General features: G+C 46.1%; 1 protein-coding gene and 1 long non-coding RNA gene across 2 annotated transcripts in view; both read left to right on the plus strand.

The window, feature by feature from the left end:
- The first annotated feature begins 744 nt into the window (after positions 1 to 744).
- The window catches only part of Iqgap1 (IQ motif containing GTPase activating protein 1), a 91,846-nt gene continuing 67,983 nt past the window's right edge, over positions 745 to 24,607 (plus strand). Inside the window, exons 1-2 of the mRNA XM_087901487.1 lie at positions 745 to 906; positions 3,539 to 3,638. Of these exons, the coding sequence (XP_087757613.1) occupies positions 852 to 906; positions 3,539 to 3,638 (155 nt within the window). The 5' untranslated portion in view covers positions 745 to 851. The remainder of the gene's footprint in view (positions 907 to 3,538; positions 3,639 to 24,607) is intronic.
- On the plus strand, positions 4,561 to 5,995 carry LOC148117969 (uncharacterized). The gene is made up of 2 exons (XR_015736369.1): positions 4,561 to 4,725; positions 5,410 to 5,995. It is a non-coding gene; the product is annotated as an uncharacterized LOC148117969 (long non-coding RNA).

The raw sequence follows: 24,607 nt of genomic DNA on the forward strand, positions 1-24,607 counted from the left end.
TGATCCTTCTGCCTCAGCCTCCCAATTGTGGGATGATTATAGGTTTGCACCACTATGCCAGGCAAGTTACTGAGAAAAAAAAAGGGGGGCTGAGGATAGAATCTGGTCGAATACCGACGCTTTGAAAGCAGATTACAAGGGCAACAAGAAAAGGTTGTTTCTGTTTTTCTAACAGGGAGAAGATGGCCCTTAGGAGCTTGCGAAGAAGAGCACGAAGCATAAAGTTAGTCTGATCAACAGTTTTCCCGTTTCAGCGTCTTTGTTCCCCAAATTTCAGAGATTGAGCCGCTCTCCATTTTAGCACTGCTGTGGAGAACGGAGGCCAGGGAGACAAAATGTGGCAGAGTAGGGGTGGAAGTCTTTCACGTCAGTTTGGGTCTTTCTTGCGTCCAACAAGAACACCCTGGGCCACCTGAAAGGGCTCATTCCATGAGCTGCAAGGCATGGGGGTGTAACTTAGCTGTCCGGAGAAGGCAGGCGGCCGAAGAAGTTTGGATTTCAAGCTGCCGAGATTGGCGGCCTTTCAGTCTGAGCGGCCCGATAGGACGATGGCGGAGGAGTGTCGCGAAAACCGACCAAGCCGGGCTAGGGACTTGCCTACCGCGCTCCGCCTCCTCGCTTCCGCAAGTGGAGGGCGAATCCTGCAAAATCGACCACGCCCCTTCCGCCCAATGGGGCGGGGCCTCAAGGGCGGTGTCTGCGGGGCGGGGTCTGCAGGGTGGAGCCGATGGCGAGGGGCGGGGCCTCGAGGACAGCGACAGCCCGCGCACTGGGCAGGAGTTGCCGCTGCTACTGCCGTCTGCGTCTTCAAGGTTTCAGCGCTTCCTCAACGGAGACCGGACTCGGCCGCCATGTCCGCCGCGGAGGAGGTTGATGGGCTGGGTGTGGTCCGGCCGCACTATGGCTGTGAGTGCCGGGGGCTTGGGATGCGCGGGCGAGGGGCCAGGCTCGGGTTTTCCCGGGGGCTCAGCCGGGCGGGTGCGCGGGGTGGCCTGGGACCGCACGGACCCGGAAGAGCAGCCCAGCTGTGTGGCTGGCAGCAAGGTTCGCGCCCGATCCCTCTCGAGCTCCGGAGGTGGCGGGTAGGAGCCTGGAGGCCTCAGCCTGAGCCAGGCGCTGCGGCAGGGGAGCCCCACCCAGCGCCTCCGCCGCTTAGCTCTACTGAGATTGGGGGAAGACGGCCTGGGGTGAGGTGGCAGGAGGACTGTGCAGGGCGTGTCCTGGGCACTGGACCCAGGGGTTCTGCTCGGGCGTGGTGGGAAAGTGCTGTGCCGCCCCGATTGCTGCCTGCGAGGGTTACCCAGGGTACAGACCCGCGCGGCCAGACTAGCTGTGAGGTGCAGTTTTGGGCAAGCCACTTAATCTGGGTTCTCTCGTCAGCGGTTCAAAAGTAAAATTAAAACACACACACACAGAGACACAGACACAGACACACACTACTCCCTCTCCCCACTCACACACACTTCCTCATTTTCTGTGGTCATACCTGCAACATCAGTGAGCTAACTCTACGTGGGATAGTAGCTACAAGAGGATCCCTTTGAGTCTCGGGTTTAGATTTTGATTTATGTTTTGGGAAAAGTACAGTCTTAAAGGATACTTCAAAATATCCACAGAGATAGTGTGCCTCGTTTGTGAAATTCGAGATGAATAAGACCGTGCAGTGCCTTCCAAAACTGTCAGAGGCAGGTGTACAAACGGTTGATAATAAGATATGGGGTTGGGAATTTAGCCCAGTGGTAGAACACTTGCCTAACAATTTCAAGGTCTTGGGTTCGGTCCTCAGCTGGGGGAGGGGGATAATGAGGTGCAATAAAGGTACATGGTGCATGAACTAGCTAGGTATAAAGAGTGATGAGGTGAAGAGAAGGAACTTAGGGAGGCTCTGGGAATACAGGTGGTGGTGACTTTTGAACAGAGGTTTGAATGATGCTGTGTAGGACAGGGTGGGTGTGCAGGGCAGACATAAACTAAAGTTGGTATTGAAGACTATAGGGATACTCTGTGGAAGACCCTGAATGGCGTGGTAGTGTAGTAGTAGATTGGAAGGAAAAGAAGGGGGGAAAGTATGTCCCAAAGTGGTCAAGACCAGAGTGAGAACGGCTTTGGTCGCTTTCCTAGGGAGTTAGGAATTCATTTCTTACCTCTGTGACTGTGGAGAAGGCAGCTTGCTCCAGGGTTAAGCCCACAGGCCCTGGAGACAGGAGGGTTTGAATGTAGGTCCCTTTATTAGCCCTGGAGCTGAGTTCATCCAGCTTCAATTTCCTTGTCTGTCCAATAGTGATTGACAGGGGGTTGTTCTGTGCTTTCCTGGGAGAATATGTGTAAAATGCTTAATCCCACAGCCAGAGTGCGGTTGGGGGTGGGGGCTTTGGCTGTGGCTATGGGATTAAGCATTTTACATACATTGTGTGAATGAAGAGGGGAGAGTATGGTGCCCTCTGCCTTAGTTCTGACCAACAAGGATAGACATTAGTTGGTGCCTTTTGAGGCTATAGGAAGATGTAGTCATATATATTTAAAACATTTTGAGAATTCCATACATACAAAAAAGTGAAATATGATTATAACTATCTCCCATCTCTCCCCTTCAATAATGTATCTCACTATATAGCTCTAGCTGGCCTGAACTTGCTATTTAAGACAGTTTGGTTTTGTACTCAGAGATCTGCCTGTCTCTGCCTCCTAAAAGCTGGGATTACAGATTTATGCCATCACTCCTGGCTTTTTTTCTTTTCTTTTTTCTTTTTAACTTTTTTTTTTTTATGTGGATGGGTGATTTGTCTGCATGCATGATGTCTGTGCACCATGTGTGTACCTGGTGCCTGCAGAGGCTAGAAGACAATGTTTGATCCCTTGAAACTTGAGTCATAACCTATTGTGATCCTTCATGTGTCTGCTGGGAAGTGAACCCAGGTCCTTTGCAAGAGTAGCCAGTTCTCTTAACTTAGGCTGAGTCATCTCTCCAACCTTAAAAAAACAAAAACCAAAAAACCCAAAACAAAACAAAAGACCCCAAAAAATTCAACCAACCAGGAACAATTAGTGCTACCCCTATGTGCTTGGGTATCAGAGTGTCCTACTGGAGCATGGGCATCTTGCCAGTGACCACCCTACCATATCATACATAATTTTTCTTTTCTTTTATATGTATGAGTGCCTGCATGTATGTATGTACATTGCATACATATACGGTGTCCTTGAATTAGAATTACAGACGCTTGTGAGCGGCCACGTGGGTGCTAGGAACCCAGGTCCTCTTGAAGAGCAACAAGGGCTCTTAACTGCCGAATCATCTCTGCAGACCCTTACCCCCCCCCCCCACCCCTACACCCACACATTTAAGGTTAAGATGAGTGTAGTTGAAGCCATGTGTGTTTGCTTTTAGGAAAATCATGTGTAGTACACCCGGCTACCCACATATTCACTAGCTAGCCTGCTTTTCTAAGGGATTGGCAGCAATTTGATGGCTACGGCCCTCGTTTATTGCCAAGGAACGGTAGATCTTGGCCCTTACCCTCTTTCCTTCCTGTTGTAGCTGTCCTGGATAATGAGAGGCTCACCGCAGAGGAGATGGATGAAAGGCGGCGGCAGAACGTGGCTTACGAGTACCTCTGTCATTTGGAAGAAGCAAAAAGGTAATGAAGGGAGCGCTTTAAGATTTGTTTTTATTTATGTGTGTTTGTTTTGGTACCCGCATATGGGCACCTGCGGAGAAGAGGAGAAGGCCGTAGATCTTCCAGGAGCTGGAGTTAGAGGCAGTTGAGTCACCCGATGTGGGTGCTGGGAGGCCAGCTCCGGTCCTCTCCTAACTGCTGAGTCATCTGTCCAGCCTCCAGGTAGCTTCCTTTGTGTGGACTGTACTTTAGGTAAGAATGTTGGAGGTTAGTGTTAGTCATGGTGACAGGTGGTCCGTGATGGTTTATCGTGAAACACTGTGTTGAATATCTGTGCATACCGAAGAGATTTCTAGATTTGTGTGATCCAGCTTTTATGTGTATAGTGGTTGTTTTGGGTACGGCCAGTGATCTGTTAGAAATGACATTTGAAGATTTATTTACCTTTATGTGTGTTGGTGTTTTTTCTTGCATGCATGTCTGTGTGAGGGTGTCAGATCCCCTGGAACTGGAGTTACAGAGCTGCCATGTGGGTGCTGGGAGTTGAACCTGGGTTTCTCTGAAAGAGCAGCCGGTGTTCTTAACCGCATTCTCTCCAGCCCTAGGAAATAACATTTTAAGTTAGGGTTTGGTGTTCTTGATCTTGATGTTTCCTAATTCTTCACAAGTTTTCATTTATATTTTTAGCCCCGTGGGGTGGATATTAGGTTTGGGAGGCTGATGAAGATAGTACCATAAGGGGCTGAGGATGTGCTTTACTCAAGTATGCCCAAGGTTCTGAGACACCCAGTGCCAGAAGAAAACTAAAGAACCTGTCTAACCAGGGCAGTGCTGTAGGTATAGATCCATCCGTTTGGCAGCGTTGAGAGACCCTCCATCAAATGCATGTGCTCCCATGTGCCCTCCCCACTTTTTTTTTTTTTTTTTTTTTGGAGACAGGGTCTTCGGCAGCCCCATGCTGGCCTCAAACTCATTCTGTCCCTGAGGCCTGCCTGCTCCTCCCACCACCACCTCCCAAGTGCTGAGATTACAGGCACACAAGCACCACGCCCATCTCCTCCGCATTCTTTACCAAAGTGGATGGCCAGCTGCTGTTTATCTTTCCCAGGTATCTCACGACCTTGTGATCTTAATTTTAGGGTGTCAGTTTGCTATCAGTGCCTCCTTTTGTTCTGTTGCTTATATTCCTTTGCAAGATTCCAGAGTAGATAAATGCAATTATAGATTGTGTGCAGCGAGGACTAGTGAAAGATAGTTGTCATTCAAGTTCACTAAAAACCAAGGGTGTTTCAAATGGGGCTGAGAAGACAAGAGCAAAGATTTGACTTTGTGTGTTTCTTAAATAATTCTAAAAATGTTAAAAGCACTCCAGGAAAGTTCATAGTACATACAGCAAGCTCTCTTGAGCCCAAGAACCCTAAGCCCTTCAGAGTTTACTTTCCTCTAAAAGACGGCAAAAACGGCCTCAGTTAGGGTCCCCTGGACTCTAAGATTTACCTTTTATTTTTAACCTCATGTGCTCATGCCCACGGAGGCCAGAGCCATCGGATTCCCTGGAACTGGACTGGAAGGAGATCGACCCTCCTGACACGGGTGCTAGGAACTGAACCTGCCTCTTAACTCCAGAGCCATCTTTCCTGTCCCCTATTGTGCCTTCTTGAGTTCTGGGTGCTTCTCTGCGCTTAAAGCCTTTTTAGAAAGTCAGGGAAGGATATTAATGGTCATTTAGGTGAAGAGTAGCAATAACTCTCTCTCTCTTTCTCTCTCTCTCTCTTGGTTTTTTGAGACACAGTTTCTCTGCGTAGTCCTGTCTGTCCTGGAGCTCACTCTGTAGAACAGGCTAGCCTTGACGCTTGCCTCTGTCCGACACTAGTCTTCCGAATGGAAGTTTATTATGATAGTACCAAGGGCTGAAGCATAGAGAACATTTGCTGTCCATTGAACTTCTTTCCCAACTTAATGGTCAACAAAAGTGTAAACAGCAAATATATTGTGAGAAAGGGAATATTTTCTCACAGGAAGTTTGTAATGAACGAAAACACCAAGTCCTCCGCCACTCAAACTGTGAACTTCTCCTTGTGGAACGTCAAGGAATCTGTAAGCTGCAGCTGGTCTCGGAGGCCATCTTGTGCTCCGTGGAGTCACTGGGACTCTGTTGAGGTGCCTGAAAACACTGGCCTACTAATTCCCCTCACCTCCCCCCCCCCCAGTAGCTCCTCCGTTTTTGTCCAGTGTTGGCTTTCTATGGTGACGTCGCCATTTTACCATGTGACACGGACATTCACATTTCATATGTGGTATCTCAGAGCAACTCGCCAACATCCACTGTGGTATTGCCATACCACCAGTTTAGCTTAAAGTTTTACGTTTCCGAAGCACTGGGGATTTGGGCCTTATTCTTGCTGCGTGCTAGGCAAAGAACCGTCTACCACGTCCTAGCACAAGGCCAATTTCTGTCCAAACCAGCCATCTCGTTTCTGTGAGGAGCCTGAGACCTGAGCTTTCTTAGTACGCTGGTAACTTCTTTTTTCAGGGTGGGAGTCGTGTGGCCAAGGCTGGCCTGGGGCTCACTGGTAACCGACTGAAACCATGAGCCCCCTGCCATAGTTGTCCGCCACCACACTTGGCTTCTTGTGGTTTCTTGGTTAAGGGATGGTCCTTATTTGTGTAGTGGTCTTTACCCCGGGTGTGTGGTGTGTGCATCAGAATCCCCTGGGAGAGTTCTTACAGGTGCGGCTCGTCTGGGTTTTCCTGTTGAACACATTTGTAAGAGTCCTACTGCTGAGCTACACCTAAGTATTTTAAAAGCCTCTCGTGATTTAGCTGGGGTTGAGAAGTAAGATTTTCATACTTTTGACACATTTAAAAATTTTGAATGGTTTTAGATCATAACTTTTTGGAGGGTTAACGATGCTCGTCCTTTTCAAGTGCAGCGCCAGTGACATTGTCTTTGCAGTACTTCTGAGCCTGTACCTTTGACAGGAGCTGTCTCCAGTACAGAAGAGCAGCCCGTTTATCTAACCCATTGACAGGCCATTAGTCCCCGAAGGGTTTTTCAGTTGGTTGCTTTTGCAAGCTTAGGGAGTGACTTAGGCAGTGGAGACATTGTGATAGTGTTTTTTTTTCTTTTAAGCTTTGGACATGGTAGTTGGGCATCACCTTGTCATACCTTGGTATTGGGGAAATGCTGCCTGTTTTTTCCTAGGGAGTAAATGGTATCAAATTTGGATTCAGTACTAGTCCCTCTGTCTCCCACCCATAAAGCCAACAGCAACCTCTGATTGGAAAATCAGCTATGGAAATGTCTAAGATGCAATTGGAGAGCACCAAGAGATCTGGGAGTGTTAGGGCAGGACCAGCGGAGTAGAGTTTCTATCTATCAATCATCATCAGCCAGGACTTCCTCTCCTGCCCTGTTGCCTCACGTGGGCCGCTAGGCCGTGTGCGTGTGCTCCTGGGTTCATCTTCCCCTCCAGCAAAAGCCCAATTTGTCTTTTTGGGTTGGCCTGGTCCTATTTCCTCTCAAGTTGGAGGATCCCCAAGGTCTGGGGTTTACATCAATCCGGAGGCCAGGAATAAAGATGAGAGCAATCCAGGGAAGAAAGGCTCCCTCCTTACTTCTATTTTTAACTTCTCTGCTCCTGCTGAGCTCCACCTTTAAGTACAGAGGTGCCATTGTGCACCCTGGGGCTCTCTCTTTAGCAGAGTTTGTTTCTGGGGGAAGGGAGAAGTGTAGAGTACAAGATTGGATGCGTGGAGACTGTCGTGCTTTCCGTGTCTCTGTGCGTACAGAGGTTAGAGGATGCTGCGGAAACACGTTTGGGTTCATAGTTTCCCAAAGAAATTGAGAACATTAAGTGTGGATTTCATAAAAGTAAGTCCTGGGAATGGTTGAGAAATAAAATGTAAAGAGTTCTATTTTTTGAAAAATAGCTTCAGTATGGAGCCAGTATTCAGTATTAAGATGGTATTCTAATAAAATTTTAGAAGGCTGAGGACTATATATATAGTAGAACAAAGACTATCAAAGGACATCTTTTAGTGCATGCATCAATCTATCTGTCTTGTCTGTCTGTCTTTCTATGCCTGTTCTGATTGGGCTTGACATTTATTTTAGCTAAGGAGTAGCTGAATGGGAGAGGAATGCCATTTCACCCAGTTGAAGGAGGTAGAACTGATGTGTGAGGAATGTAACTACTCAGGACTTGAGGCAAGAGCGTGTAACAGAAGGATCAGAAAGTGTCTTGGGTCAAAAAAGAAAAGAAGCCAAGAAAGAACATATTAGGAGGGTCAGAGGAGTGGAGAGAGTGGTGGGTTTGGAAATGCAGGAAAATTCGGTGAGGTTAAAGGTCACAAGGAGGCAGTTATCTGTAGTACTCTCTCAGCTAATCTGTTTAGTCCCTCCTTTCAAAGACTTCTTGGAGGATCCTTTTGAGTCTTCCCTGAGCCACCTTCTTTCTGAGTGCCCACACCCCAGCTTAAGGGTATAACACTCTTCTCTGACTGCCTTTGTAGAGAGGCAAGTTCAGGCTGTGGCCGGCTGGAGATTGTCAGAAACTACACCATGTTAACAGGAACTTGGCAGTAAACAGAAGCAGTTCATCTTCAGCTGAGGGAACTGGCAAAGTAGTTTGGAAAGAAAGCAGCTCTTAGAAACAGATTCCCTTTTGTGTGTACATCCTTGCTGTTGGAATAGAACATTTTCTGGGTCGGCCTCTTCAGATCATCTTTCCTGAATTGTATTAGAATTCCAGGAACATCTGGCTATTTCCAGGCTCAGACTCCGATCTGGAAAACAGAAGTTAAGATATTTACAAGGCAAAACCCCCTAATGCTTAGTCGAGGTAGTTGGGAAAAATAGCATGCTCACCAGCTTTTAGAACTCTTAGATGGAGTATAGCTTAGAGGTTGAGGGAAGAAGCAGATGTGTTCCTCACACAGTAACAGGGCTGCTCACACAGTAACAGTGTAACTCAGTAACAGTGCAACTCACATAGTAACAGTGTAACTCACACGGTAACAGTGCAACTCACACGGTAACAGTGCAACTCACACGGTAACAGTGCAACTCACACGATAACAGTGCAACTCAGTAACAGTGCAACTCACACGGTAACAGCGCCGCTCACACGGCAACAGTGCTACAAACGCCAGTTTTCTGTCCTAGTGTGACTGCCAGTCACTTTTTACCTGACTCCCTTGGAAACTTTGCAGATGTGAAGCAGAGGCAGGGCTAGCAGTGGGGTTGCAGGAGGAGGTAGAGCTAGGCAAATTTTGTGAATTTGAGGCCAGCCAGGTCTACATAGTGAAACCCAGGGCAACATTCGGAGACTCTGATACCACATCCCCCAAAAGAAAATAAAAAAAATGAAGCTGGGGCTGGGGAATGGCTGAATGGCTATTGGGGTTCAGAAACCCATGAAAAATGCAGGTGGGTGGGGCCCATCTGCAATTCCAGCCCCAGAAAATTGTCAAGTAAGACTGCCATCTTGGCAAACTCTGGGTTTGATTGAGAGCTCCTCCCCCCTCACTGAATAAGGTGGAAGAGTGATGGAGAAAGATTCATGTGATAAAATCTTAGGCTTCCATGTTCACATGTGCACATGGACCCATGTGTGTGTACATACACAAACAAAAATAAACATGCATATATAAACACACATGAAAACTGGAAAAAGAGGACAGTAGTGGCACACGCCTTTAATCCCAGCACTCAGGAGGCAGAGGCAGGCAGAGCTCTGTGAGTTTAAGGCCAGCCTGGTCTACAGAGCGAGTTCCAGGACAACCAGGACTACACAGAGAAACCCTGTCTTGAAGAAAAAAAAAGTTTGAGAGAGAAAAAGACAAAATGAAAAATGTGAAGGTGTATGGGTGGCTGGAATGGTAACTCCAGCCTTGGGGAGTTGGAGACATGGAGGGTCAGGAATCCAGATGGGGAGGTGGAGGCCTGGAGGATCAGAGTCACTGTCAGCACCGTAGTGGGCGGAATGAGCGCATGAGACTCTTTGTCAAGACACAAAGAAGCACGGAGCTGGGGTGAGCTGGGGTCTGAATACTCGGGGAGGCATTCAGGAAGCTCCTGAGTGTGAGGCCAGCCTCAGCGGCCAAATAAAAGGCAGGTGGGTGTTGCACTCTGATAATCTCAGGGTTTAGAGACTGAGGCAGGAGGATTGAGAATTTGAGACTAGCTTGGGTTTGAGACCTGCCTCAAAAACAAAAAGCAGAACAAATGAAACAATCTTCAAAGAAGTCTGATATAGATCAGTCATTAGTAGTGGCCATCTTTACTAAGAAAAGTCATACAGCTACCCTCATGATTCATATAACTGAAAAAAGTCTAAAAAAACCTTTGAAAATCTTGACTGTTGAGGTGATTGGGCCATGGAAAAGAATGTTGAGATATTTGGGTCAAGTGAAAAGAATGGGACTTCAGGCTTGCGAAGGTATGCATTCTGATTCTGGCTTTGCAAGCTACTTGGCCTCAGGTGGGGGCCTGCCTTACTCTGCATTTTACAGAGTTGTTGGAGGGTTAAGTGGTGGCCCCAGGAAATACAGAAGACACTCAGTAAATGCATCCTGTTTTATTGAATTTTTATGTTCTTTGGTGTTGTGCCTACGTGTATGAGGTTGTCTGATCCCCTGGAGCTGGAGTTACAGAGAGTTGTGAGTTACTATGTGGGTACTGGAAATTGAACTGGCTTCTCTGGAAGAGCAGCCGGTGAAAAGAAAAAAACCAAAATACAAATTGTAAAGAGAGTTATCTCTTTAGCCGCAGTGAATACATTCTGTGTTTTTGTCTCTGGCCTAGAGATTTAAAGATTTAGTAAGAACTTGAAGCGGTGTTCTTACTAAATACGCTTTCAGAGACCTAAGTAAGCTGTGCCCAGTATGTGTCATAGGATGCATAGCTTTGCATGTATGTGGTTCGACATGTATGTATACAACAACCTCCTATCCCCGTGTCAGAAGTTAGATACCCCGTAAGGTTGGTGGTCCTATGGTTTCCACCGGAGACTTGTTTACTTTTGGAAAGGAAACAGTAATGGGGAGGAGAGGGGAGAGGGACTAAAGAGGTGGCCTTTTTATTGATTACTGTACTGTTGTAGCCAAAGTCCTCTTACAATGAGATAATAAAGAAAAGAGAGGGGTTAAGGACCACCTGTGTCCGTACATAGTTTTAGATAGTTGTATCACAGATTTAAGAAAATGTAAAAGATCCATTTGACTTTTATATGTATGTGTGTTTGTCTCTATGTGGGTAGGTGTGTGCACATGGCATGCAGGCACTTGGGGAGGACAGATGAGTTGGATGTCCTGGAGCCTGAGTTACAGGTACCCGTGAGCCGCTGTCATGGGTGTTGGGAACTGAACTCCGGTTCTCTGCAAGAGCAGTATATGCTCTTAACCATTGAGCCATCTCTCCAGTACCACAAATTCAAATTTTCTAACTGTTTTCAACATCTACATACTATTTTTATTTAGATTTATCCAGTTTAAAGTTGTGTTGCTTTATTGATCAAGTTAGACATTTTCTTACTTTTTTGTCTGTAGTTTTTATTTTCATATCCAGATTTTCTGTTATCTGCCTGTCTTTTTGTGTTATGTGTGTGTGTGTGTGTGTGTGAGAGAGAGAGAGAGAGAGAGAGAGAGAGAGAGAGAGAGAGAGACAGGATTCCATGTAGCTCAGGTTAGTTTTGAACCTTTGTTCTTCCTGTTTCTACTTCCCAAGTTCTGGAATTACAAATATATGCAAGTTATCCATGGATGGGGACATATGCCTTTAATCCCAGCTCTCGAGAGGCAGAAAAACAGCAAGGCCAGCCTGGTCTACAGAGCAAGTTCTAGGACAGCCAGGACTGCATAGAGTGTCTCCCAAAAGTGAAAACCAAACCAAATCAAAACAACAACAACAACAAAAATACCAAACCACACATGTGCAGCTCAGAGCAGTCTTCTTATTGTCTGGTAGCCATTTCTGTCTAATTTGATAAGTATCACATTATATAGTCTGGCTCTGGATTTGCCTGTGCCGTGAGTTGTGTGCTGCTCTCCGAATGCCCAGCACTGGGTGTGCTTTGCTCCTTCTTGCTGAGAAACTGAAGTAGCTCCGGGCCCCTTGACAAGTACTGTGATTTGTTTTTTTTGTTTTTTTTTTTTAACTTTTATAAAATTCTTGTTTCTTTCGGATTGGCGCTGTCTTCGCAGTTTTGTCTGTAACATGGACTCTTTTCAGTGGTGGGGATTGAACCCAGGGCCTCAGGTGTGCTCTGTGGGACGCAGGCCCTCTACTACCAAGTCAACCCTCAGTCGAAGACTCGTCTCGATTTATAAGACATTTTTGAAAGTCTTTCCCCTCCCCTTTCTTCTTTCTTAAAATCCATTTTGAAGTTAGCACACAAAGTCTTGTGGGTCACTGGGGCAGTTTCTTTTCCATGCCCGGGCGTCATTAGATTTTGTTTGACTTTGTTCTCTGTGTCCTCTGCCCTCCCTCTGGCTGGTCCCATCCTGTAATATTTTTTTATTTACTTTAGCTCTAGGACATTATCCATTTTACCTTTAATAATTGCCCTGATTCATGACGTCTGTCTTGAGGGTGAGCGCTGCAGAATCTTCTCGTGGTGTCTCTTCATCTCATTTGTTTATGTAAAGTCATAGCAACAGAGATGTATCGTAAACCATCTGCGCCCTCATCCTCGGCGCGCGCCGCATGTCTGGCTCGATGCTCCACTGTCTTGGTTTTCGTTCTCACTGGTCCCATTGCCTGACTTCGTAGAGTTTTCAATTTGACCTCTTCAGTCCTCTTACTCTTATTAGTAGCAAAGTGGGCTTTCATTAGTTCATGGAGAAGAGTGGGGTACACAGAAGCCCCCTCGGAGGTGGAGAAAAGGCGGCTCATGGGAGATGTGGGCTTGACACGTCCCAGTTCTCCTCACAGACCATGGTGAGGAGGTGGACGTGACCACAGACCAGTGCTAACCGGGCTGCTGAGTGTTCAGACTGTTCACCAGGCAGGATTGAGAAAGTCCTAGAGTGCTAAGCAGCCTGCTCGTTTGACCTAATTTGGCAGATATTTCTCCTGGATTTAGACATCAAAGCGAGTAATTGCACTCATGTATTTTAAAACCCAGTTGCAAAATAGTAAAAATGTATTTGAAGTCCCGAGATAGCTTATTCTAGGAATTTCATTTCTTGGCTTTGCTTGGTGGCCTGTCTCTGATTCTATACCTTTTCTTCTGCTTCACTGTGTAGCAATTTAGAGATACCTGTTGGTAGGTAGCAGGACTGGTCTCGAGTATTTTTAAACTATGTGGTATTTGATGGACCTCTGTTTCTTCTAATTGGGGCTGCCTAAATAAACCCTGTGACAAGTATTTGTGTAAAGAAAGTGCTGGTAGGCAAAATGAGACCTTCCGGAAGTGATTCATATTACGGCTGCTGTTTGTGTAATTTGGGACTCCGTTGCTTAGAGACCATATCTTTGAGCAGGCTTAGTGTGAAGTACTAGTTAAATGTCAAGGGCCAGGGCCTACCTGATCAAATAAATTGCAGCTCTGCTTCTTCATTTTAATTTTGGAAGGTTCCTTATAGTGGCCTACCAGTGTTTTTAATAAAAAACTTAAACATATAAACGAAAGATTTGGTTAATGATTTAGTTTGAAAAGTAAAAATTTGCTTAAGTTTGAATTTTCAGAAAACTTTTTATAATTATTTGGGAAGACTTGGTTGTTTCACCCAGGCATTATATTATAGGAAGTCGACCCTTTCTTTGCCTTTAGGAGCGCTAAAAGGAAACGACAAAATCCCCATGAAACCCCAGGGCCCCCAAACCTCCATTTGCAATGATTGAAATATTCCCCATGTGTCCCAAAGTCAGTGACTTCCTCTTGCTTCGTTCCCTCTCCCTTGTAGTCATCCGTACCATTTCTTGAGTTCTCTCTCTGTCTCTCCTCCCTCTCCCTGTATCTCTCTCCCTGTCTTTCTCTCTGTCCACAGTGTGCTGAGTACATCACATGCTGATCTAGTGAGCCATGCTGGATGACCCCATCAGGTGCTTATTATTTATATTTAGCAGATAAGAAAGCAAAGCCCAGAGAAGCTAATCACTCACGTAGTAGATTTCAAATTTGGCAAGGACTCCAAAGCTCTTGTTCTTAACCACTGTGTCCTCACTGCTTTGATGTTGCTGGTATTTGTACAAATAATTGCAACAGTAGTAACTAACATTAATTACATTGAATGCTGAAGAAGCTTCAGTCGAACATTGCTGTGATATAGGCATTGTTTTTATTCCCAAGAGGGGAAAATGAATTAATAGTACCAGTCCCAAGGTCACTTAACTGTCTGCATATGTCAAGCCTAGGGCTGTGTCACACCAACCTCCTTGACCTCTGCAGACATGGAAGGGACACAGTAAGGCCCAGTATTGAGACAACTGGTGTCCTGCTGTCAAATGGCCGACTATTGGTGTATCGGCTGCTTACTGTGGTCTCGCCCACTTCCTAATGTCCAGCTTCTCTTCTTGTTTGCTTTATATATTGCAGATTGAACTGAGAGTCTCACACATGCTGGACAAGTTGCCTACTGTTAAACCACACCCCACACCCTAGTTATTAAAACAGTTTGAAGCAGGGTCCCTTAAAGTTGTCTAGGCTAGCTTCAGATTTCAGTCCGCCTGCTCTGGTCTCATGAGCAGGTTGGATTTACAGGCACAATCCACCACACCCGATTCTGTCATTTATTTTTGTCTTTAACTAGTTTGTTGGACGTTTTTCTACTGTCTAACCTGGTCTCTGCCTTCAGACTTAGCTGCCCCACCAGACCGTCATCTGCTAACTGGTGACCTCATGCAGACAGGAGTGGCAAGTTGGATTGGAAATCGCCTTACTTAGTTTTGGCGAGAGAGTTGCCTTGAGGGGGGTGGTGTGGGTGGAGGAAGGACTTGTGTAAAGGCCTCTATTTCTTCTTTACTGAGAACGCCTTCCGGTTGACTCACTGGAAATCATAACGAAAAGCAGAAGGAAGACTGGAGAGGCAGCTGCCAGCCTAGGGCTCTGCTGCTGCCGGGCAGATGCCCCAGGCACTCCGGAGACACTGAGTTCTAAGATTTGTGAGAGTTTTGAGGACAGAAAGAAGGAAATACTGATATTATTATGAGAGGTAATTTTTTTTAAAGTACAGTTATGACCCGGGTTGAATTTTTTTTTTAATTAAAAACCAGAGAATACAGAGATATGGTACATGATTCAGAGGGTACGGGAGGATGTACAGGAGACAAAAACCTGCTTGTTTTCCTTGGTCCTGTTCCTCCTGCCCCAGGATCGTCTTTTCCAGAGAGAAGGCTGTTAGGGTTGTCCTCTTCCCAGCCTCTCTGGCGAGGGACAGGGTCACCTTCCTTTAGAAGTGCCCGGGCACTCTGCATTTTGCAATTCTTCCACACAAATGCAATAAAGCGCCTCACTTTTGTTCTTCAGTGACTTTGCTGAATTTCAGTTGTGGGCTTGACTGTCGATGAGCATTTCCTGCCCGTTAGTTCTTGTTATTATAAACAGTGCTGTAGTTAGTAATGGTGTGTGTATAGCATTGGCTATGTCCTACCTCAGCCTTGGACTGGAGACATGCGCAACCGTGGCTACTCTATTAATCTTTTCCCATTGGTTTGTAAGAGCTCTTTAGATATTGAGGAACTTGGTCCTTTTTATGGCATAGTATTGTAAGTATTGATTCCATTTGCCCTTTTAACTTTTATTTTGTGTAAGGTGTTAACTTGCAGACCCGGGACAAATGACTGAGGTGCCTATTTAATGTATCAAAGTGGATCTCAAGGAGGGTTTGGGACTGAACAGTGTTTAAAATAACAGCATCTTAAAACAAGGTTGAATTTACTAATCATATTTTTAGCTTCTGGGGTTGGAGGGACGTCTGGGCAGTTAAGAGCACACGTTGCTCTTCCAGAGGATCTGAGTTTGGTCTCCAGCACCTGTGTTGGTGACTCACAGTTGCCGTAATTCCAGTCAGATCCATGGGGATTTGACTCCTTGGCCCTTTAAGGCACATACCCAACGTGCATGCTCACACTGTGTGCTGGTCTCAGTGGCCGTATGCTCTGTGCCCTTAACAAGCCAGATCCAGCTGTATATCCTTACTAAGCCAATGAATGGAGCCAAAATAATAGCAAAAAGCAGAAAAAGGGATTTTGTCAATGTAGCCACGTTGGGAAGAGGGACAAAGAGAGCCTACATGGTCCCCAAGGTCCACTTTTAGGGTCCTGACCCGAGGGTAGGGTTGTAGGAAGCAACACACAACTAAATAGCCCAACACTGAGTGGCCCGAGTGCATCTCAGTCTCAGCTCCCTGTGAGGTCGTCTGACCAGGTGTTGTCCTGGAAACTGCGTCCTCTCTGGAGCCCCCCCCACCCACCCACCCAGCAACTGCAATGTTTCCTCTCCCGGCAGAAGAGTCCTGGGGAAATTTCCAATTTCTTGGAGTCCGTTCTTTCAGTCAAAGAGGGAGCACACATATCTCTTTAAGAACATAGCCCGCTAAACAGGCTTGTTACGCACTCACTCACATCATTAGGAATTGCTAGAAACTAAGTCTTAAAGAACATAGAACCCAGAGCCTTGACCATGTTAGGCAAGTATTCTGCTTTGCTTTACCTCCAGGCCAGTGTGGCTAATGATATTTTAAAATATATATGCACACATGTATATGTAGTATCATCTAATATAATAGATATATTTTAATATATTTGATATGCGTATATGCAATATATACATATATGTAAATGGTAAAATTTACATATTTTTATATATTTGTAGAGTATATATATTTGTAGAGTTTTAGCATTTCATTTAGTTCTGATTCATTTAGAATTTTGGCATGAGGACTTGGGTGGATATCTTTTCTTTGAAACAGGGTCTCACTCTGTAGCCTTGGCTCACCAACAACTCATTACATGGGATTAAAGCCGTGTTTCAACCCCTTCCAGCAGTATAGTTTACTCTGCTTTTGTCCAGATAGTTTTTGGACAGTACCTTAAATTTTATGCATCACTAATAGCTGTCTTAATAAACAGTCAGGTGGATGTCCTGTGTCATGTGTGTGTGTGTGTGTGTGTGTGTGTGGCTAAGGAAGATGATGATGTATACAGCCTTCCTCAAACTCGCTCAGTTTGCTGTTGTCCCACAGGGATCGACTGTCTCAGAACCAGTGCTCTGAGTTCCTCTGGTCAGGGAAGCACAGTTCTTTGTTTTAGGGATTCAATCTCGCTAAGAACCTGTGATGTTTATGGTAATCTCTTTTCCTGCTTTATGTGTTAATAATTCTTTCCCTTGTCATTGAGTCCTCATTCCCGGAGGCTGACAGAGTTTAAATTAACGACTTTCACTAATTGGCTGAGTATAATTATTAAACTGTTGTCCATGATCTTTAGGACATTGTTTTTTGTTCGTTTGCTTTTTGAGATGATCTCATGTAGCCAAGGTTGCTCCTGATTCTCCTCCTACCTCTGCCTCCTCAGTTCTGGGACTACAAGTGTACCCCATCAGGGAGTGCACTGTCACACCCAGCCCTCTAAGTCAGTGCCGAGGACAGAACTGTGCTTTTTAAAAGTTGGGATTCAAAGGAAAAGAAAACATATCACAAATTCTGAACTTGTGAACTAATTTCTGACAAAAGACAGAGTGATAAGATCCCAGGCGCGGTATCAGGTAGGCTGCTTCCCAGGACTTCCTGAGAGCAGACGTGAGTGGACTCCTTCAGAGCTGTGCTGCAGAAGCCTCTCCCGAGCAGGGTCACATTGGCGAGCCAGAAATCAGGTAGTGTCTAGATCGCAGCAGGGCATTTGGAAGAGTGTCCAGCAGGGAGGCTAGATAAATATGCATTAGATTGCAAGGTGATTAAGGTGATTTATACTGCCTGAGTAAGACTCTGTGGCTAATTCTCACATCTTGCTTTAACCCATTTCTAATAATCTGTGTAGCACCATGAGGTGGTGGCTTACCAGGAAGGATCCTAACCTGCGTCTGTCTCGGAGAGGAGAGTCATGGCGACTCACTCACTTCCCTTCTTCCTAGCATTAATTAACTAATGAAAGCAACACATAGACAGATGACACTCCTACATCAACGAACTTTACAAGGGGTGCAGAAGGGAGTGGCTGCTTGATGGGTGTAGGGCTTCTTCTCAGGTGATGGAAGTGGTCTGGGACTATATTGTAGTGATAGTTTAGACAACATTTAACAGCAACAGCAACGTTAGTGAGTAGAACAGCAACGTCACCAAAGTGCTTACTTGAAAAGTTTATCTCAGGGAAAGAGCTATTGGGTATTTTTTATTTGCTTGGTTTTTTTGTTTTGTTTTGTTTTGTTTGAGATGGTGTCTTGTACAGCTCACACCAATTTACACTATGTAGCTGAGAGTGGCTTTGGCCCTGTGGTCTTTCTGTCACTACCTCGTAAGTCCTTGAGTTCATGCATGTCAGGCCAGCAGACTGCCAACTGAGCTATATTCTCAGCTCCTGCATGTTTTTTTTTTTCCTCTGAACTAGAGTTTGTCTGTGTAGCCCTGAAACTTACTGTGTAGACCAGGTTGTCATCAAACTCACAGAGATCCACCTGCCTCTGCCTCCTAAGTGCTGGGATTAAAGGCTTGTGCCACCGCCGCCTGGCTTGTTTCTTTTTGTTTGTTTGGTTGGTTTTTGAGATAGGGTCTCCTATAGCTCAGGATGGTCTCAAACTCACTGGATCACCAAGGATGACCTTGAATTCTTAACCCTTCTGCTTCTACCTCCCAGATCTGGGATTCCGAGTATTTGCCAGCACACTCAGCTTCAGCTATTGGATTTTTCACTCAAAGGAAGCTCTTGAGGGCGTCTTCTGTGTCAGACGTGGGATCCAAGAAGACATAAGTGATGTGTCAATTAAATTTGAATTTCTAGGGAAATGGTTAATACGACAAATTGTGTTTTAAAAACACACTGACTTATCAACGGTGTGATAATAATAATCTTCTACGTTGTGTTAGAAATGCTCTAAGCACAGAATAGGAGAGAAGAAGCCTAGTGGGAAAAGCAGCTGAAATCCGGGATATTTGTTAACCATTGGGTCTGGTGACCTGAATTTGACCCCTGGAGCTATCGTAAAGGTGGAAGGAGTGAGCCTACCCTGACCTCACCTGTGCCTTGTGGCCTGGAATACACGCATACACAGTAACAATATGAAGAATGACACTTGAGGTTGACCTCTGGTCTTATATGCATGTGCAAGCATGTTCATGTGCACCTTTTCCAATTGCACACACATGAAGTTGTCAGAGCCACTTTGAAAGCTACACTGTAGAACATTTTCAGGCTTCTTACCCTGCTCTAACCTATTCTGAAGCTACTTAAAGATGTATTTATTTGTCTGCCTTATGTATGTGCCTGCTTTGTCTCTCTGCACACCAAGAGAGGGCATGAGATCCCATTATAGACAGTTGTGAGCCGCCATGTGGGTGCTGGGACTTGAACTCAGGACGTCTGGAAGAACAGCTAGTGTTAACAGTTGAACAATCTCTTCATTTCTGAAATTATTTAAAGATAAGTTTTTACTTTCATTTCCTGTTTTATTAAACACTGATTTTGTTTGTTTGTTTGTCTGTTTGGTTTTGATTTTGGTTTCTTTGAAACAGGGTTTCTCTGTAGCTTTGGAGCCTGTCCTGAAACTCATTCTGTAGACCAGGCTGGCCTCGAACTCACAGAAATCCACCTGCTTCTGCCTCCCCAGTGCTGAGATTAAAGGCATGTACCACCACCGCAGGTTTCAACCCTGTTTTGAATGACTTGATAATATTCCACTGCCCATTTTTCTCTGATGTGGAGGAGAAGCGATGAGAAAAAAAAAAAAAGAGTGTTTTTATTACTTTAAAACAAGTGAAAAGCATTGTAGTACCAGGGAGGGTCTGAACCGCCAAACCAGTCTTGCCATTAAGAGGCTTCCGGGTATGGGCTGCAGAGGTGACTCAGCAGTTAGGAGTGCTTGCTGCTCTGCTCTTGCAGGTCCATTCCCAGCACCGTGTGTGTGTGTGTGTGTGTGTGTGTGTGTGTGTGTGAGAGAGAGAGAGAGAGAGAGAGAGAGAGAGAGAGAGACTCCAGCTCCAGGGGGAACCGGTGGCCTCTTGATCTCCTCTGTACCTGTACTTAGGTGTCACACATAATTAAAAACAGTGAATCTGGTTTGTTTGTTTTTAAGAGGCCCCCATCCATGTTAGTTGGACAGACAAGACATAAGCATCGAAAAGTTACCCAACATGAAAAGACGAAAGGTCTGACTGTCACAAGGCAGCATATGGTGGCCGAGGGAATGGCGCAAACAGTCACTGTGTAAAAGTTTAGATGACAGGGAGGTCATTTGTTGGTTGGGTTTTGCAAGAAAGATGAAAATTGTGAAGGAGAGGAGGAAAACATGGCGTCCACACTCTTGGCGCCCTGGGTGCTCAGGAGCACCTCTGGCCTCAGTGCTTGTAATTAGGCAGGTGCTCAGAATCGCGGCCCAGTTCAGAGGGCGGCTTGGAGGCATTGTGGTGGGCTAGGGGGTCTGACGTCATGAAGTTGCTGTAATTTTTCTGGGCTTTGTTTGTTTCTTGTTTCTTATTGTTTGTTTAGAATTGAGTCCAGGGATACTGTGTTCCTTAAGCAAGAGCGACTGAGATCTTCCAATAGTTAGAGCACTTTGACCAGAGAGTGTCCTTCTGTAGGTAGTTACTGGTTTCAGCGGGTGAAAAGAAGAGACACTTGGGATAGGAAAGTTTAGAAATTTTGGTGTTGTGGTTTCTGATCATGGGACAGGTGACTTTTTGAACCTCCATTGGAATTGACTGGGATCAGTGAGGCTGATCAGCAAGTCTTGGCAGGCGCCTCCATCTCTAGTTTCCTACATCATGGCTTGATGACATTTGTTTGCTCCGTAAAATTCCTCAGAATTCCATTTCATTTACTGCGCGGTTTTGGCCTCCTTCCTGTTGCTCTTCCTTGTCTTTAGGGCTGTTGCCCAGGGTTATTTTCCTAACTATATAGCATACTCTGCTGTCTTAGCACACAGACAGCGGAAGCCGTTCACTACGCCCCTTAGTCCTGACGCTGCTGAGTGTCTCCTGTTCATCAGGGAAGGGGTCCTCTGTGTACTCGCCTTGCCGTATCCCGAGGGTGCAACTGCTGGGTCTTCCTCTCTCTCTCTCACTGGCATTCTTGTTAAGATCAGCAGTGACCCCAATTCTGTTTTCTTTTTTTTTTTTAATCTTAATTTTTTATATTATGAGGCAGGGTTTCTCTGTACCCTGTCTGTCCTGGAACTCACTCTTATAAACCAGGCTGTCCTCGAACTCACGGAGATCCCTCTGCCTATGCCTCCCGAGTGCTGGGATTAAAGGAGTGCGCCACTACTGCCCAGCTTATTATTTATTTTTTTAAAAAATATCCAGATTCTGGGTTTTGAACTGTGTGGAAAGTGTGTTTCCTTTCTGAGGGCATGAGCTCTGGAATTCTCTGGACACAGTAGGGGAGGGTTGAGCTTTTCACCCTAATCTCCCCAAAGATGCTATGAACCTTTGAGCCTCCCTCCGCATGTGTCCTTCTAAGGTCCATAGTTAGCCATGTCATAGATTTGAAAATTAAATTGTTGATGTATGTTACTATAGTGACCTAACCTAGTCCCAGGGCTCTAGAGAAGATTGCTTTCACAAAGAAGGAGGAACCTGTATTCTTTTTCTCCAGTCTCCTCTTCTTTGTGAAGAGTTCTCGGGCTCGGACCCAATGTTTCACACGTGCTAAGGCAAGCGTCTTATCTCTTGAGTCCCCGGCTTACACTTTAAGGGTCATAGCCATCGCTAGTGTTAGTATTCAAGCATCTGCCCTTGGGGTCCTGACAGGGTGCGTCCTCAGCTGCAGTCACTAAGAGCGCCCCTGTGCATATTTTCTAGTCCTCCTTTAAAAGGTGGGCCTGCCCATCTCCTGTCTCTTCCCTTTCTCTTCCTCTCTCTTCTCCCTCTCTTGTCCCCAGGGATCGGTCTCTGCCCACTTCTCTCTCTTCCAATAAACCTACTATGTGAGCCTCATGGCGTGGCGTTACTTCTCTTAGGGGGTTTTTAAAATGACAACATCTAGGTTAACCTGCTGAAACGTGGCTATGTTCTAGGCTGAATTCAGTTTCTTATTTTGTTTGGTTTCTTTTTTTTTCAAGACAGGGCTTATTTGTGTAGTCCTGGCTGTCCTGGAACTTGCTGTGTAGACCAGGCTGACCTCAATCTTGCAGAGATCTGCCTATCTCTGCCTCCTGAGTGTTGAGATTAGAGACATGCACCACCACCGCTGGGCTTCCAGTTCAGCTCTTAATAAAATTAATAAAATGATTTCCTTAGGGATAGGTCTGTTTCTAACTTATTCCTGACCCCCCACCCCAGTTGGTTTAAGTTGAACTCAGAAATTCCTTTTAAAACAGACACTTCTCATTTTGCTGGTTAACCTGGAAACAAGCATTTAGTGTGTGCATGTGTGCGTGTGTGTGCGTGTGTGCGCGCGTGCGTGTGTGTGTGTGTGTGTGTCTGTGTGCGTGTGTGTGCGTGTGCGCGTGTGTGCGTGTGTGTGCGTGTGTGCGCGCGTGCGTGTGTGTGTGTGCGTGTGTGTGCGCGTGCGTGTGTGTGTGTCTGTGTGTGCGTGTGTGCGCGCGTGCGTGCGTGTGTGTGTGTGTGTGTGTGTGTGTGTGTGTGTCTATGTGTGCGCGCGCATGCGCGCGCTTTTCTTTCTTCCTTTTTTTGAGACTGTCTGACCGAGAGTGACCTTGGACTCCAGATCTCTGTCTCCAAGTGCTGGGAGCACAGGTGTTTTTTCACCACGCCCAGCTTTAAATCAAATCTTACCCCTTCATTGCAGTTTCAAATCCCCAAAGGCCTTGTCCATTTTCTTCCTCTCCTTCGCCCTGCTGTGTTTCTCCCGACTCGCCCCTCCCTTGTCCTCGTCCCCTCAACCCCACAGTCTCTCAGTACACCAATCGCCTCACTTTCCCTGAGCAGCGGGACGCCTGCCTGCCCTCCTCCCGTGACACACAATGCTTTCTCATGCTTGCTGTCCTTTCCTGGGCTGCACCTGCCGCACACTGTACTGGCCTAGGCGGTGTGGCGTAATGGAATCCCCAGGGCAGGGCAAGCTGGCCGTATTTGGGAGGTTTTTTAGCATAGGACAATCCTGGCATGGGGTTCCACTGGGCAGGATGGGTGTGGTAGCAGTTTCTGCTCCTGGAGGAACTGAATCTCAGCGGTTGGAGCAGTCAGTTCCGGCATTGGTCGGTTCCCCTTCTGTATTGCACAGAGCTGGGAAACCGCTGAAGTCACGTGCTCTGCAGACCTTGTTCATCTGGTTTCCTCTTTACAGACCCCTAATTCAGATTCCCACCCTGATTCTTTTCTGCATATGCTCTTGGTCCGGGCTTGTTTTAGCCTCACCTCACCGCTGTAGTGCTCGGGGATAGGCACGTCTTTGTTTTGCTGGTGGCAGAATGGGTAGGGCCAAAAAATCGAAAAACGTTATCAGTAGGACCAGGTAGACAGGTATTATGTAATCCCTGGGTTTTGTCTCTAGTAGAGTTATTTCTAGGGCTTGCGCTCTCTCTCTCTTCTCTCTCTCTCTCTCTCTCTCTCTCTCTCTCTCTCTCTCTCTCACACACACACACACACACACATTATATAGCTGCCATCATTTATTGCCTCCAGCTTTAGGTGTATATGATCTCATCTTCACAACTTTAGGAGGCTGCATGTTGGTCCTACTCCGTGTTACAGACAGGAAACGGAAGTCTAGTGGGGTCTGTTAGATAGCATGTCATTCTTGCTCATTCTTTTTTTTTTTTTTTTTTCCGAGACAGGGTTTCTCTGTAGCTTTGGAGCCTGTCCTGGAACTAACTCTTGTAGACCAACCAGGCTGGCCTCAAACTCACAGAGATCCGCCTGCCTCTGTTTCTTGAGTGCTAGGAATAAAGGTGTGCACTGCCAACCCGCCCCCCCCACCCAGACTATTCTTGCTCATTCTCATTTCCTTTCTTCTTTCACAGGTAAGGAGTCAGGCGAGTTTCTTTCCCAGACTTGCTTTCTTTTATTGAATTCTCAGTCCCTCCATCCTTTGTTCTTTTTATAGGCAAACCTACATCTTCCTTACAAGGAGAGAACGAGTACTCCCTTTCCCTGGATTTGCCACCATCCTGGACTAATCTTCATTCCTTTCCCCAACTTCCCTTGCACTCTGCCCTCTTCTATTTGTTAGTTCGCGTCTTTTATCCACTGATGTACAATGACGTTCGAAGCAGCGAGTTAGACACTGTAGTGTCCGTGAAGGTGGCTGGCGGGCAGCCTTCATCCAAAAGGCAATCCTAATGAAGGCAACCAGGTTCTACCTCACAGGGCTTTAGTATGGCCAGTTAACTAACTTACTCTGTCGTCCCCCTCCCCCTCACCTCTCTCCCTCCCCTCCTTTCTTTCTCCCTACCCCCTCTCCTCCCCCAGGATCTCATTGTGTAGCCTGTCAGGCCTGGAACTTGCTGTGTAGACCAGGCTGCCCTTGAGCTCACAGAGACCTGCCTGCTTCTGCCTGGCTAGTGCTGGGGTTGAGCTACTTCCTCTCATGGTTTAGCACTCGTTTCCCGTTTATCTCAGTGTCCTGAAGTCTTGGTAGTAGGTGAAGGGTGGAGCTGTCAGCTCTACTGTTGCTCTAGGCAAAGCTCCGCCATTTTGGATTAGGAGGGAGTCCTTACCCTGGGTCTGGGCTTTTATGTTCCTATTTTAGGATCTGAGCATTCAACCTCCTGTGTGCTGGACTTTCTTGTATTTTTAAGTGAAAACTTGGATCCTGTCTCTGATTAGAAAACTTTTGTCTGCTTAAACTGGAGAAATATTTGCCGTCTTGCTGATGACTCGTAGTACTTTTCTACTTGGCTGTCAGCTTTTTCTGGTTACTGCAAGCTGACTCC

Source organism: Myodes glareolus, chromosome 24, assembly GCF_982192425.1.
Source record: "Myodes glareolus chromosome 24, mMyoGla1.1, whole genome shotgun sequence".
Lineage (NCBI taxonomy): Eukaryota > Metazoa > Chordata > Mammalia > Rodentia > Cricetidae > Myodes > Myodes glareolus.